Here is a 13,998-nt window from a genome sequence, read left to right as displayed (position 1 = left end):
TATATATATATGTGTGTGTGTGTGTGTGTGTGTGTGTGTGTGTGTATGTGTGTGTGTGTGTGTGTGTGTGTATATTATATTCTATTATTTATTAATACATTTAAATATATACCTTATACAATAAATTATATTATATCGATACCACTATATGTATAGTATACAATATACTATCATTTACATGCAATAGGGCAAAAAGATATATTATTACTTATATATGGTGTAGTCTCTCACCCATTTTTAATAAAAGCCAAAGAAAATCTTTTAAGAGATGATTCATTATATTTGAGTTGTAGTTAATTTGGTTCGGCTAAATTTTAGGGATTTACAGATTTTTTAAGAAATAATTGGTTGTAGTCAATTCATTTAGGTTTAAATTTAGAAAATGATGAGGATCTCATTAAATTTGCTAAAATTTTGGGATTCTTATTAAATGATTTTCTTAGAGAGAGAGAAGAGACATTTTAAGCTGAATAATTATTAATTGTATACAATATTGTACAAAATATGAATCAAATAATAATTGCAATTGATGTAATATACTCTAATAGAAGTTGTAGTTATGAAAATTTTCCTTCTTTTTATGGTACAAGCTTCACAGTTAGGAATTTGCTTAGAACTTCGTACAAGATATACATGTGGCTAAAATTTTCATATATATATATATATATATATATATATATATATATATATATATATATATATATATATATATATATTTTATAGCCACTACTAGAAATTCGGTAAATGCCGACCAAAAAAATCGACCAACGTTGGTCGGTAATGGCAAAAAACTGACCAAAACGCGACCATTTATATGTGGACGGTATTTTTGTGGTCGGAAAGGAATACCGACCAAAGTTGGTCGGAAATTACTGACCAACTTTGGTCGGTCAATTAAATTCAAAAAAAAATATTGCAAACAAAACCGACCAAAGTTGGTCGGTATTTTAATTATGTAATAAAAAGATTCACCATCTGGGAATCGAACCGGGGTCTGTACTGTGGCAGGATAATAATCTACCACTAGACCATTGGTACATTTTGTTTTAAGACTGTCTTTTATTTGATTTATACTCTTTAATTGTATTTTCGCACGAAAATAACCGACCAAAGTTAGTCGGTTTTATTAAAAAGTAAAATTACCGACCAAAGTTGGTCGGTTTTTTTAAATGACCCGTCAAATTAACCGACCAATTTTGATCATTTTTTTAATATTAATTTTTATTTATTTTAATTAAAATATCGACCAAAGTTGGTCGGTTTCTTGAAACATAAATTTCGCGGGACTCAAAAATAGTTTCCCGCATTTTTGCGCTAAAGAAAACCGACCAAAGTTGGTCGGTTTCGTAAAAAAAAAAAAATTAAAAAAAATATTTTGAAAAACCGACCAACTTTGGTCGGTTTTTTGACCGACCAAAGTTGGTCGGTCGACTTTGGTCGATTTTTGCCGAATTTCTAGTAGTGAGCGAATCATTTAAATATCACTAGTTTTAAGGTACATGCATTACGTATATACTCAATATCAATGGGTATAAGTTTTTTAAAAGTATACAAATATTATTAAAGTATGTGATTATATTGAGTTATAGAATTTTTTAAAAAAGTACAAAATCTTGAAAATAATGAATATTGATTCTATTTAGCCAATTTAATAATGAATAAAAATTATATCACACAAAAGTATTGTAATTCCATATCATAACTTTGATATATTTGTATATTTTCTTTACTAGCTCAAATAGAGTAGAATAATATGTTGACTTGTACTCAAATATTATGCAACAATATGTTTATCATTGGCCTTAAAAAACAAATTTTATTTGCTCAATTAGCTAATATGAATTTAATCTTATTATTATTGGAACTCAATCGAATATTATGAAAAGTAAAACGAGACTCCATATTGTTAGGTTTAACTATTATACGACGAATTTAATTGGATGAGTAGTATTTAAACTCAACTAATTAATTTGGTCGTAGAAATAAATAAAATGATTTTCATAAAAAAAAATATGTAGAATATTAATATTTTTTAATTATTTTATCCAATTTGAAATGTTTCTAAAGTACTATTATTTGCAAAAGGTATAAAAGTTAGTTAACATTTCATAGTGAATCGTTTAAATATCATAATAGTCCTCTCTTGCCTCTCCTCCTCCAACAACCAAATAAATCTAATTCATACCTTTATTTAGCCCATAATCTCCCCATCTCCTGATCTCAATATTAATCACTAGATAATCTCATCGACTATTTATTTTATTAAATTAATATGCTCAATCTTTAAAATTAAACCATTAAATAGAATGAATGGTGCATAAAAGGATACCACCAAATATAAACTTCCTAAGATTATGTAATGCCGCACAAGGTCAAGAGACAGAGACCAAAGAATGGTTAAAGGTCAGTGCACATTGACACCCTACTTGAAGATACATAACACCAACATATCTTTTCATTTTTCTCATGATATTATTACAAATGATTTAGCTTCAAAATTCCATTTTTTCCTTGTTTTTTCTTATCATAATCATGAATTCAGACCAATTTGGTCCAGAAACAATGTTTTGTTCCTTTCTTCCAAGGGATATTGTCATCGAAATTCTCTTGAGACTTCCAGTAAAGTCATTGTTACGCTTCAAATCTGTATCCAAACCCTTTTGTTCTTTAATTAAGAACCCTAATTTCATCTCCAAACACATTGCCAAAACTACCCAAGAAAAGCCACCCCATCTTCTAATCATGGGTCGCCATCACAAAACTCTTGAAGTCATGGTACGTTTAATTCATTCGATAACAAAACCAAGCCACATCCCACCTCTCCATTTCGACGTACCATTTGGTTTGACCTCTGAAAAAACAAGAATTGTTGGCTCCGCCAATGGCTTAATCTGCTTGAATCTCGTTAACCATAATGGCGTCGCGATTGTTATATGGAATCCAGCCATTAAAACATTCAAGCCAGTTCCTAGATCTCCATATGTTTCAACCCTAGGTAAACTCAGTGTAACCGATCTAGGGTTTGGTTATCACTCAGGGAATGATGACTATATGGTTGTTCGACTCTTGAACGTTGCTACATCGAGGAGGAAGTACGAGGTTGAAGTTTACACGTTGAGCACGAATTCTTGGAGAAAAATAGCAAGTGATGGTCGTGTATTACTAGTTATACTTCCTTTTTGGAAACCAATGGCTCCTGGAATGGTCGTGGTAAAAGGTTTTATTTATTGGGTAGGAGTTGAAGTTAGAAACGAAGAAATGTGTAGTGTTGTGGTTTCTTTTGAAATGAGCAGTGACGAATTGAATTTTATTTCACCACCTATAGAACACCATGGCATTGTAGTTGACCTAAGGGAAGCAATAACATTAAGGCTATTCAACTTAAACGAATCGTTGGCTTTGATTTATTCTGAAAATCTCGAAAAAGTTGATATATGGATGAATGCAGGATTTGATATATGGATTTTGAATGAAAATGATGTTGAAAGAACTTGGACTAGAAGGTTTAAAGTTGAACCTAGTCAAGGGTTGTTATTAGAAGCTGGATTTTGGGAGAATTCTAAGGCATTGGTAGCAGAAGAGAGGAAAGAGATGTGTTTTGACGAAAATCGAGAATACGTTTATACAAAAGGTGAGACAAAGTTATATTTGTATGATATTATTGAAGGAGATGTTGAGATTATTGAAAACCATGAACTTCGAGCCCCATTTCAAGCTTATACTTATTTGGAGAGCTTAGTGAATGTGAAGGGAGGAGTTAATGTTGCAAAGGAGGTTGATTTGTCAAAATTATTAGATTTTGACCCTTTGCTTTTTTGATTTTCCAAATTTATGTTGGGATTTTGGATGAAGTCTAGTTTCATTGGTCAAATAAAGATTTAAGGACCTTAGTTTTTTTTTATTTGTTTTTTTTTTTTATTACTTCATAGTTGTATTAAAAAGTATTGTTTCTCTCTCACTGAAAATAGAGAAGGTTTTTTTAATTGTAATTTTCTTAGAGAGATAAAAATATGTCCTTTGATATATTTGGCTCTCATTTCATTGATACCTAACAATGATTATTTGTGATGGACATGAACTTTGTCGCCCCAGAAGCCAGAATCTTCATAGGAAAAATGTTTCGCAGAATACTTTTTATGTTAAATCATTTTCTTATTTTTTTTAAAAAAAGGTTTCTCATCATTGTATTATTCAAATCAAACGCGAGTACATCAGTAAAGGATAATCCATCAAAACTATCACTGAATATAGTGCCAAAATTTAGACTTTATCAGGCCATGGCGGATTAATCGCCGGATTAATATTGTAGAAAAAACCGGGATTTTCATAACTTAATTGGAAACAATATTGTATTTTGGATTCACCTCCCACTTATGCTTTATTCCAATTCCGCAAAAACTATTTGGGAATTGATACTTCAAGATCAGTTCCGGAGTGTAATGAACCTCACCTTAATTTTTCTTAATATTTGGATAGTTTAGAAGCAATAAATAAATAAATAAATAAATAAATAAATAAACAAACAAAAAAACCCAAAAAACATACTGCCAATCTGTCGCTAAATCTCGTACAGATTTTTGGTGCTACAATTTGCGACGGCATGAAGAATTTGTCTCAAATTTGCAAAAAATCTTTTAATTTTTTATAGAGTTTCGTCACCAAAACAAAATTTTATTGTAAATTTTCTTTTGGTAATAACTGTGAAATATTACCATTTAACAAACAAAATTAATATAACCTAAAGAGCACCTAGAACTATAACTATCTTCTATTGGTTTCAGTACCTTTTAATGGTACGGGTTTTGTTCTTTGGAGAAACAGCATACTCACTTCCTAGTCTGCCAAAACTAAACTAGGAATCCTAGATGGAAGAATATCCCGGCCTACCCAAGAATCACCCTATTATCCCTATTGGGAAAGGTACAATGATATGGTAAAGTCCTGGATCATAAACATTGTATCGAGAGAAATTGTCACTAGTGTAATATGTTTTAAGACTGCCAAAGAGGTCTGGAAAGACATAAATGAGAGGTTTGGGCAGTCCAATGGGTCAAAGTATCTACAAATCCAGAGAGAGATAAGCACAACTATACAAGGTTTTTCAGATATAGCTAACTATTTTACTAAACTTAGGACACTTTGGGATGAATTGAATTCATCCTATGTGGGAGCTACCTGTTCATGTGGGGCTCTTCCCAAGTTCATAGAGGATCAACAGTTATTTCAATTCCTTAATGGGTTAATTGAATCTTACTCTACTGTCAAAAGCACCATCATGATGACGAGGCCCTTACCACCCATAAGTAAAGTCTACTCTATTCTACAACAAGATGAGAGCCAGAGAGAAACACCACATGCTCCTAATTTTTCTGGTGATTCTGCATCTTTTCTAGCCTCTCCTACCCCTTTCAACAACAACAGCAGGAACTTCACTCAGAGAGTTAATTTTGACTCCAAAAGGAATGCAAATTCTGCCTCTTGCAAGTATTGCAAGAAAACTGGACATACTGTGGACAAGTGTTATAGGCTGTTTGGCTTTCCTGCTGATTTTAAGTTCACCAAGAACAAGAAGTCAGCATCTTGTGTCCAGACTGAAGTTCCATATGTCCCTTCTTCTTTCCCTTCTGCTGCCTCCTCTGACAATTCAGCTCATGGTTTCACCAAGAAGCAATACGAACATCTCCTGAGTATGTTCCAGCAAGTTCAACTCTCCAATGGGATGTCTCCTGATGATTCTTCCACAGAAGACTCTGGTTTTGCTCATTTTGCATATTTGTTTACTGCTTATGATGTTGATTATATTGTTTCTCATGCATGTGCATTTTCACATCTAGGTATACAGCCTTGGATTTTAGATTCAGGAGCCACTAACCATATGACTCCACACAAACATCTTCTTCAAAATCTCACACCTTTACCTAAACCCTTTCTTGTTACTTTACCCAATGGTTATAAGGTAAAAGTTATATCCACTGGATCACTACATCTTAGACATGATATAATATTGGCCAATGTTCTCCTTGTACCTTCTTTCCAATTTAATTTAATTTCTATGCATCAACTTATCACACAGCTGGATTGCATAGCAGTACTTACCAAAACCAATTGTCTTTTACATGGCCCTTCTCTGAAGAGGCCACTGGTAATTGGTAAGGCTGCTGGGAGATTATACTATTTGCATCCAGATGCTGATCTATTTCCATCCTTTCTTGCTGCCCCTATAGTACAACCTAGTTCAGTATCTTGTAATAAGCCAAGTTCATTTACTCCTTGTTTCAATCAACCTTCAATTGTTGTTGGTTCTGCCTGTAATCAGATTAATGTTGATTCTACTTGTAATCAAACACCCACTATTAATAAGATGGACTTGTTTTGGCATCAAAGGTTAGGACATATGCCTTTTCATAAAATGAGATTTATTCCTTATTTGTCTAACAAAATATCTTCTAAACAATCTTTCCTCTGTCCAATCTATCCAATGGCTAGGCAGCAGAGGTTGCCTTTTCATGATAGTTCTATACAGTCCACTGCCCCCTTTTAACTTGTTCACATTGATATTTGGGGACCCTATACCACTAAGACATATAATGGGTTTAGATATTTTCTTACTTTAGTAGATGGTTATACTAGAGTAACATGGACACATCTTCTCTCTTGTAAGGGTAATGCTCTATCTATCCTTAAGGCATTTACATCCATGGTAAAAATTCATTTTCACTCCAATATTCATACCTTTAGATCAGATAATGCCTTTGAATTGGGTAGTAGTACTGAAGCGATCAATTTCTTTGGAAATGAGGGTATCCTTCATCAAACAACCATTCCTCACACTCCACAACAAAATGGTCTTGTGGAAAGAAAACACAAACACCTTTTAGAAGTTGCCAGAGCACTTTTATTTCAGTCTAAGCTTCCTCTTAAGTTTTGGGAAGAGTGTATACTTACTGCTACTTACCTTATCAATAGAATGCCGTCACCACTTTTGCTCAAACTCTCTCCTTATGAAAAATTACATGGAACTCCACCTACCTATGAACACTTAAAATCCTTTGGCTGTCTTTGCTTTGCAACATCTTCTAAGGTGGGCAGGAATAAATTTCAGTCAAGAGCCATCTCCTCCTTATTTTTGGGTTACCCTTATGGAAAGAAGGGCTACAAGTTGTTGAATCTTTCTAATTTTTCTATTTTTTACTCTAGAGATGTAGTGTTTCATGAACATGTTTTTCCTTACAAATCAGTATTTTATTCTCCTCCTTCATTTTTTCCTTCTTCTGTACAACCCTTTGCTGAATCTTCATCTACTGATTCGGCCACTCTTTCTGCTACTGAAGGTGTTTCCCCTTCTACTTCCAGTCATCATATGCCTCCTTTAGCACCTTCTCCTCTTCTCCTCAGTCTTGTCATCTCTAATACTCCTTCTCCTAACTCCACTGGCTCTATTTACTCCTCTGAAATTTCTTTACCTTCTCATGTCTCTCCTCCTCTTAGGAAATCCCTTAGAACAGTTACTAAACCCACCTACCTAAATGACTATGTCTGCAATTCAGCTTCTCTTCCTATTTCCTCTCCTGATTCCTCCATGGTTGCACCTAGTGACCTTCATATGCATGAGTCTCAGTTTTACCTGCAGGCAGCATCAAACCCTGCATGGCATGAGGCTATGTTACAAGAATTTAGAGCTCTTGAAGCAAACCAGACCTGGGATATTGTTCCTCTACCACCCAACAAGAAAGCCATTCCTTGCAAGTGGGTTTATAAGATCAAACAAAGAGTTGATGGCTTTGTTGAAAGGTATAAGGCCAGGCTGGTTATCAGGGGTGATGCTCAAAGGGAAGACATTGATTTCACTAAAACTTTCTCCCCTGTGGTCAAACTGACCACTATTAAGTGCCTGCTGACCTTGGCTGCCAAGAGAGGTTGGACTGTCTTTCAACTTGATGTCAACAATACTTTTCCCCATGGTGACCTAAGTGAGGAGGTTTACATGAAAGTTCATCCCGGACTTGATATCTCTTCTTCTTCTACCTCCTTACCACTGGTTTGCAGACTTAAGAAGTCTCTTTATGGCCTCAGGCAGGCTTGCAGACAGTGGTTTTCAAAACTGTCTGAAGCCCTACTATCTAGAGGTTACATTTCCAGTCTTAATGATTATTCTCTCTTCACCAAATCAACCTCTAATTCTCTGGTGGTCTTTGCTGTGTATGTGGATGACATCCTCTTAGCTGGGGATGATGTCTCTGAATTGAACTCCTTAAAGTCCTTCTTCGATTCTCAATTCAAGATCAAGGACCTGGGAACAATACACTACTTTTTGGGTCTAGAAGTTTCTCAACATTCTCAAGGCTATCTTATGACTCAACAGAAGTATGCCAATGATCTCCTTGCTGCGTTTAATTGCCAGCACTTCACTACTGTTCTCTCTATTGGACTCTTCCTTCAAATTGGTGTTGGACATGTGAGAGCCACCTTCTGATCCCAGTACCTATAGAAGATTGATAGGTAAACTCAATTTTCTCCAACACACTAGGCCAAATATTTTCTTTTCTGTGCAACACTTAAGTCAATTTCTTCAGAAGCCTCAAGTGCCGCACCTGCAAGCTGCTTTACATGTCCTGAGGTACCTTCTCAATGATCCAGCTCAGGGTATTCTGCTGTCCAACAATGCAAATTTTTCTCTACTTGGGTATTCTGACTCTGATTGGGCTGCTTGTGCTGTCTCTCGCAAGTCTGTATCTGGTTTCTATATCACTCTTTATGGCAGTCCTATTTCATGGAAAAGCAAGAAGCAGCCCACTATATCCTTGTCTTCAGCTGAAGCTGAGTATAGGGTCTTGAGGAAGACTGTTGCTGAAATTTCTTGGTTAGTTCGACTTTTGGGTGATCTTGGTCTGTCCATTCACAGTCTTGTCCCCATTCACTGTGACAGTCAAGCTGCTTTACGCATAGCCAAGAATTTCGTCTTTCACAAACGCACCAAACACATAGATATTGATTGCCATTGTGTACGTGAATGTCTGAATTCTGGTCTTATTTCCTTGCATTTTGTTCCTAGTTCAGGCCAGCTCGCAGACATCATGACTAAGGCTTTACTTGGACAACCACACTATTGTATTCTCTCCAAGCTTGGTGTGCTTTCACCCTCCAGCTTGAGGGGGGTGTTAACACAGACCCTGCAGTTGACAGTTCAGGCCCAGGCCCAATACGAGCTGCACCCGGCCCAACAGTGCAGGCCCACACGTTTATGTAAATAGTAGCTATGTAAATAATAGCTTTTATATTGAGATATTTTGGTAACAAGTCGGTGGAACCTTCTACACAAAAACAATGAATTGCTCTCTCTCTCTCTCTCTATCTTCAGAAACTCTAGGGTTTCTTTCTTTCAATTTCTTTTGTCCTTAATAATGGATTCTGATGTTATTAACATAGAAAAGGTGCAATAGACTCTTAGGCTTCTAACAGTCACTAATTACAATTTTTATTGTAAATTTGTAATGCATGACTTATCTGATATCTTTGCGATAATAACTTGGTCTTAATTATTTTAAAATAGCAGCCAAAACAGATAAAACTTGGTTTAAGAAATTAAATCAGCTCAACTATATTATACAAACGCATAGTTTCATAAGATCATGGTTGTTGTTTTATTGGAACTTTTTTCAAACAACTTTAGAGCTAACAAGGAGCATAATCCAGGGTACTAAAGAATGATTCTGAACATTCCCTTCATTACCACAATACCCTTCCACGAAAGCCTATTTACTGACCCTGAACCACACAATTAGAGGAGGATGTAGCATGTATTTCTACGAGTTCATTCGAACTTAATATTTAATATTATAAAATATATGTATTTTTGTAAGAATTTATTAAGATATTAAATTGCGAGTTCATAATTCCAATAGTTCAATAAGTCTAACAGTAAAACTTTAAAGGCCAAATTCTATCACTTTTATAAAAGCAAAATCAAAGCAAGAGCAAAAGAACATTCTTCAGAGATGATTGTAGAGTATAAAAGCCAACTGTTCACATTTAATTATATTCTCATTATATTATATGCTTGACAAGTGCATGGAAAGATAAGTCCGGTCACCACAAATAATAATGGGATCGAAAACAAATAATGAAAGTCTTTTTGGAAAAAAGCGGCATATAGTAGGTAATTCCATCGACTTTAACGTTGTAAGAAGGCTGTCATGCTAAAATTGTAGCAACTTTTCCCTATACGTAACATCAACTTTCTTCCTCACCATCCCTCTCCCCTAAAGCACCATCTCTTGATAGTAAAAAAAATTAATTATCAGAATATGTTAAAAGGTATTTAAAAGTAATTACTGATAACGAGTAAAAGTGGTAATCTAGAAAAGTAAGATAAATTATTTGGAAATTTTAACTAAGTGAGTGATCTATTGAACATCTGATGTATAGTTAATGTGTCTATTAAGCAAGTTATCATTAACTGAAAGTACAAGAGGTGGGGATTGTCAATTTTGCTTTTCTGTATTCTAAGTAGTTGACTAGTTTACCAATTAGTCGACTAGAGATAAGAACAGAATAGTAATAATGTAGAAATAAAATACAGAAATTAAAAATACCAGGATTTTTATACTGGTTCAGATTCAATGTGAATCCTACGTCCAGTCCCCTTGGGTTGCAAGTGCGCTCTCTTTCAGTATTTAAAATTTTTTGTTTACAGATGGTTGATGTAGCTTTAATCCAACAGCTTAGTCATTATGTTACTTCTCTCTTCTTGATACAATGCCTCACCAGTTTTATCTATTTTACTTCTCTCACTAATTATACATCAGATCTAAAAGAACTACAATGCTTGTTTGGAGTAGAACAAAAAGAGTGATAGTGGTTCGTTCAAAGTATAAGTGCTTCAAGCCTGAAACATATATATATATATATATATATATATATATATATATATATATATATATATATATATATATATATACACACACACACATACTTCGCAAGGCCTTCTTGACTCTTTATTGACGTGAATCTTGAGAGATTACAAACCCAAGGGAATTGATCCTTGAAACGAATCATAAATTGATTCTTTCCAAGAATAAGGTCAAGTTTCCGTTGATCTTCCTTGACTTGTGGCCTTAACAAGTTTTTCTTCCGCTAAGCAGATCTTTATGCTACTTGAGTGATCAGTGATAGATCCCTTGATTTTGGGCTTTAACAATCTCCAGTGCAGAGCTTCGCAATCTTGTTTTTCTTTGATTTGGGACCTTCCTATAATAGCTTCTGTGTGTTTTGCGCTCGTCAAATTTTGGTGTCGTTGCCGGGGATTTTGTAGTGCTAATTAAGGAATTTATTTTTATTTTTTTATTTTATTTTGTTCTTTACAGGTTTTTCCTCCATGTGCATGCAACAGGTTAAGTCCGTAGTATATGACACGATCTTCTTGTAAAGAAGTAATACCCTACAAACCAAAATTGGAAAAACACCTGCGGCAACTAAGGAAGGAGAAAAAGTTCACCGTAAGGTTCTTGGGAAAACATTCAACCCATGAAAACATGGCTAATAACGATGACAATGAGGTAGAGGCAGTTGCAAAGATAGCTGCTGAGGCAGCCCATCGAGCTACTGAGGAAACTGTTGAAGACAATAGGGGTCGAAGATTCAATCTAAATCGACCTTTGATTGAAGACCAGTTCGAGAATGCACTGCCAAGGCCTGGTAGAGCATTAGGTGACTATGCCAGACCAGTCTACAATCAAGGATTGTCAAGTGTTAGACCACCTCCAATTGCAGCCAATAATTTCGAGTTGAAGCAAGGTCTGCATTTTCAGAGGGAAGATGAACGAAGATCCAAACACACACCTGATGGATTTCGAGGAGATTATGAACACCTTTCAATACAATGGGGTGTAACAAGATACAATGTATTTAAGGGTATTTCTCTTCTCACTTTAAGATGATGCGAAGCAGTGGCTTCGCAACTTGCCAAATGGATCAATTAGAACATGGGAGGGAATGACTAGAAAACTTCTTGATAAATATTTCTGATCAGCTAAGACGGGCAAGTTTAGAAGAGAAATCCATTACTTCTGTCAGAAAGAGAATGAAACTATTTTTGAAGCATGTGAGAGGTTTAAGGAGATATTTAGAAGGTACCAACATAGCGGAATTGAACTATGGATGCAACTCCAGGATTTTTGGGATGGATTGACACCGACCTCGCGTAGAATATTAAGCAATGCAGTTGTATGCCCTTTTATGAAGAAGACTCCAGAGGAGATAGTTATAATTCTTGATGAGTTATCCGAAGATGCTAATCACTGGCCCTCTGAGAGTGGAAAGAAGAAAATCAATTGGTGTTCACCAAGTTGATGCTACTACATCTATGCAAGTACAACTTGATGCTATGGCTAAAGAAATATGAAAGCTAAATGTAGCTTCGATGCAAAATGTACACCACGCAGTTTGTGATACATATGGAAGAGGACACCCTACTCATTAGTGTCAAGCCTCAACTAAGGAAGTGAATGCTGTAGGAAACTATAATGCAATGGGTCAGAGGCACCCCGGCTTTTCATGGAGTTCACCTGGGGGCACTGCAAATGCATGTCAACAAAATAACCCAGATTCCAGGAACACGGAGCTTCAGGTTTTCAAAATCAGTAGAGGCAGCAGTATCGATCTCCACAGTCGAATCTATCCAGTATGGAAGATCCTATGAAGACCTTCATTATCAAAACATATGAGAGGCTTGATTCCCATGATGCGGCTATCAATGAATTGGGTACCTCTCACTACAAAAAAAACTGGAATTAGCTACGAACGTCATCGCTAATCTGTCACAAAATTGCCCGTAGCTAGCAGAATTTTCTATTTAGCTACAGAATATGTCCGTCGCTAAAACTAGATTTCTTAGTAGTGTCTTTTCGAAGACTGGAAAAAACGGTTGGGCACCTAGCTACTCTAATATCTGAGAGAGCCCCAGGAACACTTTCGGCTGACATAGAAAGAAATCCCAAAGAGACAATATATGCTGTAACTTTGAGAAGTGAGCAAGAATTGAAATATCTCACCCCAATCCAAAAAAATATGAGACATGAAAAAGAAAGTGGGGAGAAGCTGAAGAATGGTGTCGAAAAGAAGAAAGAAGGAAAATCGAGAAGGGAGGAACCTGAGGCGAGCAAGCATATGCCCGCGCTACCTTTTTCCCAAAAGCTAAGTAGAAAAAAGCCGGGCAAACAGTTCGAGAGGTTTCTAGATGTGCTAAAACAGGTTCATGTAAACCTACCATTCACAGAAGTGCTCTCACAAATGTCGGCTTATGCCAAGGTCTTGAAGGAGATCCTGACAAAGAAGATAAAATTAGAGAAGACCTTAGTGGTCAAGCTCACAGAGCATTGCAGTGCAATATTGCAAAACAAACTCCCACAAAAGTGTGGAGATCTAAAGAGTTTTACCATACCTTGCTCTTTAGGCACTACTAATTTTGATAAATCTCTATGTGATTCTAGTGCCTCAATTAATCTAATGCCTCCATCTATTTATAGGAAATTGGAGAAGGAGACTGGAGAGATAAGGTCTGCACCAATATCTTTGCAGCTGGCAAAACAAACGACTCTAATACCTGAGGGAATAGTTGAAGATTTCTTAGTTCGGGTAGATAAGTTTGTATTTCCTATAGATTTTATAGTGGTAAATATGGAGGAGAACAATGAGGCCCCCTTATCCTAGAAAGACCATTCCTAGCAACGGGTAGAGCAATATTAGATATACATGAGAGAAAACTCATGCTTAGAGTGGGTGAGGAGACTGTGACTTTTGAGATGAATGTAGAAACAGGAGTGAAAAGGGAGAAGCTAGCTACTAGTGTTGTGTGGACAGTGAAAGGCGTGAAAGAGAAGTCTGCAATGAGTGAGCAAGATAAGTTTGGGGTATACCTCAAGAAGGCTGAGAAGAAGCTATCTGCATGGATGAGTGCACTAGTTCGGGCGCGAGGGATGGAGCCCAACTTCGACTTAAACC

General features: G+C 35.8%; 2 protein-coding genes and 1 non-coding gene across 3 annotated transcripts; 2 read left to right on the top strand and 1 right to left on the bottom strand.

Annotated features, from left to right (window-relative positions):
• The first annotated feature begins 2,413 nt into the window (after positions 1–2,413).
• On the top strand, positions 2,414–4,072 carry LOC104085609 (F-box protein CPR1-like). Its single transcript, XM_009589687.4, has one exon. It carries the CDS (start codon positions 2,533–2,535, stop codon positions 3,817–3,819), a length of 1,287 nt encoding a protein of 428 aa, XP_009587982.1. The 5' UTR covers positions 2,414–2,532; the 3' UTR covers positions 3,820–4,072.
• Positions 4,073–12,039: 7,967 nt separating this feature from the next.
• On the bottom strand, positions 12,040–12,146 carry LOC117274049 (small nucleolar RNA R71). Its single transcript, XR_004504113.1, has one exon. It is a non-coding gene; the product is annotated as a small nucleolar RNA R71 (small nucleolar RNA).
• Positions 12,147–13,065: 919 nt separating this feature from the next.
• On the top strand, positions 13,066–13,707 carry LOC138904370 (uncharacterized). Its single transcript, XM_070192872.1, has one exon. It carries the CDS (start codon positions 13,066–13,068, stop codon positions 13,705–13,707), a length of 642 nt encoding a protein of 213 aa, XP_070048973.1.
• The last annotated feature ends 291 nt before the right edge of the window (positions 13,708–13,998 follow it).

This window comes from Nicotiana tomentosiformis, chromosome 2, assembly GCF_000390325.3.
Source record: "Nicotiana tomentosiformis chromosome 2, ASM39032v3, whole genome shotgun sequence".
Classification (NCBI taxonomy): Eukaryota; Viridiplantae; Streptophyta; class Magnoliopsida; order Solanales; family Solanaceae; genus Nicotiana; species Nicotiana tomentosiformis.
Note: the sequence above shows the minus strand (reverse complement) of the source record. Positions and strands in the feature narration are given on the sequence as shown.